This window comes from Octopus sinensis, unplaced genomic scaffold (assembly GCF_006345805.1).
Source record: "Octopus sinensis unplaced genomic scaffold, ASM634580v1 Contig19199, whole genome shotgun sequence".
NCBI lineage: Eukaryota > Metazoa > Mollusca > Cephalopoda > Octopoda > Octopodidae > Octopus > Octopus sinensis.
The window spans coordinates 11,868-17,454 of NW_021836228.1; the positions used below are offsets into that span (position 1 = coordinate 11,868).

At 41.3% G+C, this 5,587-nt stretch overlaps 3 protein-coding genes across 3 annotated transcripts; all 3 read left to right on the forward strand.

The window, feature by feature from the left end:
- On the forward strand, window positions 1–1,365 carry LOC115232047. Its single transcript, XM_029801925.1, has one exon. It carries the CDS (start codon window positions 1–3, stop codon window positions 1,363–1,365), a length of 1,365 nt encoding a protein of 454 aa, XP_029657785.1.
- Window positions 1,366–1,680: 315 nt separating this feature from the next.
- Window positions 1,681–3,470, forward strand: LOC115232048. Its single transcript, XM_029801926.1, has 2 exons — window positions 1,681–1,984; window positions 2,569–3,470. Exons 1-2 carry the CDS (start codon window positions 1,681–1,683, stop codon window positions 3,468–3,470), a joined length of 1,206 nt encoding a protein of 401 aa, XP_029657786.1.
- Window positions 3,471–3,481: 11 nt separating this feature from the next.
- LOC115232050 lies at window positions 3,482–5,086 on the forward strand. The gene has a single exon (XM_029801927.1). The coding sequence runs from the start codon at window positions 3,482–3,484 to the stop codon at window positions 5,084–5,086; it is 1,605 nt and encodes a 534-aa protein (XP_029657787.1).
- The last annotated feature ends 501 nt before the right edge of the window (window positions 5,087–5,587 follow it).

The following is a 5,587-nucleotide window of genomic DNA, read 5'->3' on the forward strand; positions in this document are numbered from 1 at the left end:
ATGTATAAGTTCGTTCGTTCCCGAACAGGAGTCCAACAAGGCGACCCTCTTGGACCATTACTATTCGCCTTAGCAATCGACGAGGCTGTACGATCAATCCTTTCACCATTCAATTTATGGTACCTGGACGACGCCACCATTGGCGGCTCTGTGGAATCCATCACCGAGGACCTATCCCGCCTAATCCCTTCTCTGCGCAACCTTGGCCTGGAAGTTAACGTGGATATATCGGAAATCCTAAACCTCAACTACCATGAGGCGGATTTTCCGAATGTCAACATGTTAATCCAAGGCTTCATCACTGGTGCACAAACAACCCAGCCATCAGAAGCAATTTTTCTTGGATGCCCTCTAAGCCCATCTGGCCTAAAGGCCCATCTGGCGAAGAAGGACATGGAATTCCGTAATCTCACAAGCAGTCTCTTGGAGTTAGACTCGCACATCGCTCTCTTCTCATGGAAAAACAGTATATACATGCCGAAACTTCTTTACACGCTCCGCTGCCTGCCATGCTACTCGCATCCAGACATTCTGACTTACCTGGAAAAATCACTGAAATCCTGCACGGAAGCAGTTCTGAACATTTGCTTTGACGAAATCGGTTGGACACAAGCGAAACTTCCCGTCAGGTTCGGAGGGATCGGTCTTCGCTCGCCTAAAGATCTGGCCCCACATGCACACTTCTCTTCAATTTCCAGAAGCCGGCAACTTGTCAGTGAGGTTCTACTCCCCTTCAACGAACTCTCTCTGGAGTTGCCGACTGCTGACTTCCTGGAATTCTGGACCAATTCCAACCTTCAGATCCCTTCTGAGATGTCCAGACAGAGGGATTGGGACGAGATCTGGGCAGCACACTCGTTCTCCACGCTTCAACCGGCCTTGGACCAACACCGCCAAGCCTGCCTGCTTTCTGCAGCACACGAGCATAGTGGATCCTGGCTCGACGCTTACCCAACGTCATCGACGGGATCCCTATTAGACAACGAAACACTGCGTATCGGGGTCGCTCTTCGGCTGGGGCTTGATGTCTGCGCCCCTCATCCCTGTCGATGCGGAGGTACGGTGGACGTGAAAGGCCTTCACCCCCTCTCCTGCCGCCGGAGCGCAGGCCGCTCGCCTCGCCATGGAGCAATCAACGACGTAATATCAAGAGCTCTCAACGCTGCTGGCTTCCCCAACGTGTTTGAACCAGCCGGATTGGACAGAGGGGACGGCAAACTCCCGGACGGGATGACCACCCTCCCATTCCGGAATGGCAATTGCCTGATCTGGGACGCCACGTGCGCAGACACGTGGTCCCCATCCGCTCTAATGTTCTCTCTTCTTCCGGCTCGGCCGCGGCCCTGGCGGAAGCCCGCAAAGTAGAAAGTACAAGAATCTTGCCACTCGGCATTCCTTCGTGCCTTGTGGCTTTTGAGACATCAGGCGCTTCCGGTCCGCTGACCTCATGCTTCTTTAAAGACCTCGGTATCCTCATTGCTCGGAGAAGATGGATGCTCGCGAGTCCTCTTGATTGAGGCAGAGGATCTCGCTCGCGATCGTGCGGGAACGCGCAAGCAATCCGCTCTGCTGGGCTATAACCCCTGAGTAAATCTATAATTAATCTGATTTGTTTCAATTAACAAAAAACGTGCATATAAAAAAAAAGTAATGATTGATATTTTGTTTAGTGGTGTAAGGATGGTTGGTTTTTCTCAGTCTGGAAAAGTCATTTCCATGGACGCATCCACAGAATACCAAGTAAATGACGCTCAAGAAAATGTGGATTTGTCTGTTCATGGCTGTCTTAATGCCCCTGTCAAATACAATGAAACTCAGCAGCTCTCGTCAACTTTGTTATCCTTAAAAGCTATTTGTGAGTCTATTGATTCGTCCAACCCAGGAGAGTGGATGTCATCTCTTTTGAACTATGTCAAAGATCGTCTCAAGCGAGTACCTAGGGGAGGGTGGCCACTTATGGCCAGCTATTTTAATTCTAAATTTGGTAAGAAAAAATCGATATTCGAATTGAAAAAACTTGCTACTACTTTCCGCGGAAATAATGAAATCACCAAAACTGGACATAATATGAATAGAAAATTACCTGATTTGACACTGTACAACAAAATTTTTGAAGAATTATTAATTCAAATTGATCAAAATAAATCAATACCAATCGAAGAAAGGAAGCAAACAAGAAAGATTCAATCTCAGCATGTAAATCATGAAGTGATTGAAATGATTAATAAAGCCCTAATTGAATACACGTCGAATAACATTCCTGCAAGTATTGAGGATATTTCGTCTTTGATATACTCAGCACAATGTGTATATCAACAGATATCAAGTAAATTGACATTCAAGTCGAATTGGAAACAAAAAATCCAAAATAAAATTGAATCTTTGATGGAGAATGATCGGTTAATATCAAAGCATTTTATGTCCACCACTAAAGATGAGGAACGGAAGAAAGCAGTAGACATTCTCTGCTCCTACAATTATAAGAAGTCTAAAAGGGGGAGTTTGAGAGAATATCGTCTACAATAAATGATCAAATCAAAATTCTAAACAAAAAGTTATCAGTTTCAGATTCAAGAAGGCAATATGGAATAGATAATAGAAACTTCGAGTTGAACAGAAGATCGTTCTACAGAAAGCTGAATCCCAATTCTGATAACAAACAAATTGCTGGTTTTGACTCGTCTGAGTGTCTCAAGTTTTGGGGTGATGTTTGGAAGAAAAGGGATAAAACTGATTTGGGCCTTGGAGTGAACAAAAGAGTAACTGGAGTGGAAGATAATGCACCTGACGTTAGCGACGAGTTTATATCAAACTTAATTGAGTACCTTCCTAATTGGAAGGCTCCGGGATGTGATGCTGTGTACAATTTCTTTATCAAAAAGCTGGACTCTCTTCACAAATTTCTTTTCCAAGAGATCAGAAATATTATTAATGGTGTCAGTCAACCACAAGGATGGTTTTACACTGGAATTACATTTTTAATCCCAAAGAAAGCAAACTCTGTTGATCCGAAGGACCTTAGACCAATTACATGCATGCCGTGCTTATATAAATTGGTCACAAAATGTGTGAACGAAAAAATCGCTGTATATGCTGATACTTACGATCTGATAACGGAGTTCCAGTTGGGATCTAAACGCCATTGCCAAGGAGCAAAGGAATTAGCGCTTCTAAATAGACGCGTTAATGAAGTTTATGGAAACAAATTATTATGTGCATGGATCGACGTAAAGAAAGCTTTTGACTCAGTGAGTCACGAATTTCTTTTTGAAGTTTTGGAAAACTCAGGACTACCTAAATGGATAACGAAATTTATGATGTCAATAATTCCTAACTGGAGAGTGTCGTTAAGATTAGGAAAAGAGCTGCTTGGAACAGTTAATATTGATCGTGGTATACTCCAAGGTGACTCACTGTCACCACAGTTATTTGTATTGGTCTTGGATCCATTAAGCAGGATTTTATCTTAAAATATCCGAGTATGTCAATCAATACTGGTGAAGACAAGTCCTTAACCTTTTCTACCAATCATTTTCTATTCATCGATGATTTGAAGCTTTTTGCTCAGAAGGAAGAGACACTGGCACGCATGATGGAGGATGTGAACATTTACTTTAAACTGGCTGGTTTGGAGAAGAATTTTGAGAAATCAGCGACAAATTGTTATTTGTTGAGGAATGAAGCTACATTAATGGATGGACTAGATAGCTATCGCTATCTGGGGGTGCTAGAAGACAGATGCAGTAATGTTCTTAAAGAGGATGTACTCAAAAATATTAAAGAAGAAATGCAAAAGCGTATTGGAAGACTATCGGAAACTAAACTAAATGCAGTCAATCTATTTAGAGCAATTAATGAGCATGCTCTATCGCTGATTAACTATTATATCGGTCTACTCGATCTGGAACCATCTTGTTTCGAAGAAATGGACAAGTTTGTCAGAAAGCTGTTGGCTGATTTGAAAATTCACATGAAGCCAGCCTGTAAAGAAAGACTGTATCTGCCAAGAGATACACTTGGAAGGGGACTTGTATCAGTTGCCTTTAAGGCGGAAAAAATGCTGTTGGACTTCAAAACCAATTTGGAAAGGCGAAAGTTAATCTCCTTGAGAAAAGCAGCAATTTTGTGGGCCGAACAGAAAAGGAAAACCCATATGGCCACAATCACAGAATTCCTGCATTGTAAATATGGAACAACCACACTCGATGAGATTGCTAAATCACTACGTGACTTGCAGATAGAGTCACTGTTGCTTAGTATTAAAAAGAAAAGGTTGCATTCGAAGCTATTTGAGTCGCTTGAGAATAATACTTTTGATATCCCAACATCTTCAACATGGCTAAAGAAAGGGAATATATCTCCTAAATCTGAGGCAATGTTCTCTTTTCTTCAAGACAGAAACGTCTTTTTCAGAAACTCTGATGAAAAATGCCCACATTGTAAATCCTCGCCTAAAACCGTGGACCATCTTGCGACGCGATGCAGTAGAATGCTAAATTCAGATTATACCAGAAGGCATAACGAGATTGTGAGGTGTGTTCACATGCACTTGTGTCGGAGATTTGGAATGAAGAAGTCCAAGAGACTGAAAAACCACTCCGTGCAGTGTATAATGTCGAATAGCTCTGCGGAAATTCGGGTCGATACTACAATTCCAACTGAACTAAAAATACAATATAACAAGCCTGATATATTCCTGTATGACAAGAAGGAAAATTTGATATGGATCATTGAAGTGGGTGTTACCTCGATAGATAATTTGAAATCGGTGGAAGTGGAAAAAATGCATAAATACGACATTCTAGCCAGTGAATTACAATTAATTCACAAGGCTAAGGTAAAGATTGTACCGATTGTCCTCACGTGGGATGGGATAGTCTCTACATTCTTCAGAAAATATATGGACCTTCTTAAAATCAAAGAAAGTGTGCAAGCATACATCCAGACTGTTGGTTTGAAAAAAACAATGGAAAGCATGATAGTAGAACACAAATTGGCTTCGAAAATATGTCTACCTCAGGTAACTCATTTGACGAAGGACGGAATCGGTGAAGAGACGGCGAGATTCTGTAGTTTCCGCCGATGAAGGAAACAACTCCGAAGTGGGAACAGATAGCGGGAAGAGGATTCCGAGAGTAAACTTGGCGGAGCAAACTAATATGGAAAAGGAAAGTTAATTAGTTAATTAATAAATTTCAAAATTGTAAAAAAAAAATAATAAAAAATAAAAAAATGTATAATATCTTTATAGAATATTTTTGTGTTCACTATAAAAATAGTTGAAATTTAATATTTTTACATTGGTAATTTTAAAATTCTTTAAATGAATAAATTGACGTTCTACAGGTTAGCATGGTGGGAAATCGAAAACGCCTGCCATTTTTTTTCAGAATACACACAGTGCGCCGAAATAGAATCTTCCAGTGTGAGGTTTCTCAAAAGCACTTTGGGCAAGCGAGTTGGGTTAGAGATTCTCCTCCAGGTAGTCTCCCCTTCCTGGGGCGTTATTTCTTTTTAGATAACGTGCCTGGTGAGATATTTCTGTACCAGTCTCTACCATACTTTAATTTCGAGTATTTCTATTTTT

What these genes read in the sequence shown, in the direction of transcription:
- LOC115232047 (XM_029801925.1), top strand. Translation starts at nt 1, where the DNA reads ATGTATAAGTTCGTTCGTTCCCGAACAGGAGTCCAACAAGGCGACCCT.
- LOC115232048 (XM_029801926.1), top strand. Translation starts at nt 1,681, where the DNA reads ATGGTTGGTTTTTCTCAGTCTGGAAAAGTCATTTCCATGGACGCATCC. An exon ending in CTATTTTAATTCTAAATTTG is followed by an intron (nt 1,985 to 2,568) that starts GTAAGAAAAAAT and finishes TATCAGTTTCAG; the next exon opens with ATTCAAGAAGGCAATATGGA.
- LOC115232050 (XM_029801927.1), top strand. Translation starts at nt 3,482, where the DNA reads ATGTCAATCAATACTGGTGAAGACAAGTCCTTAACCTTTTCTACCAAT.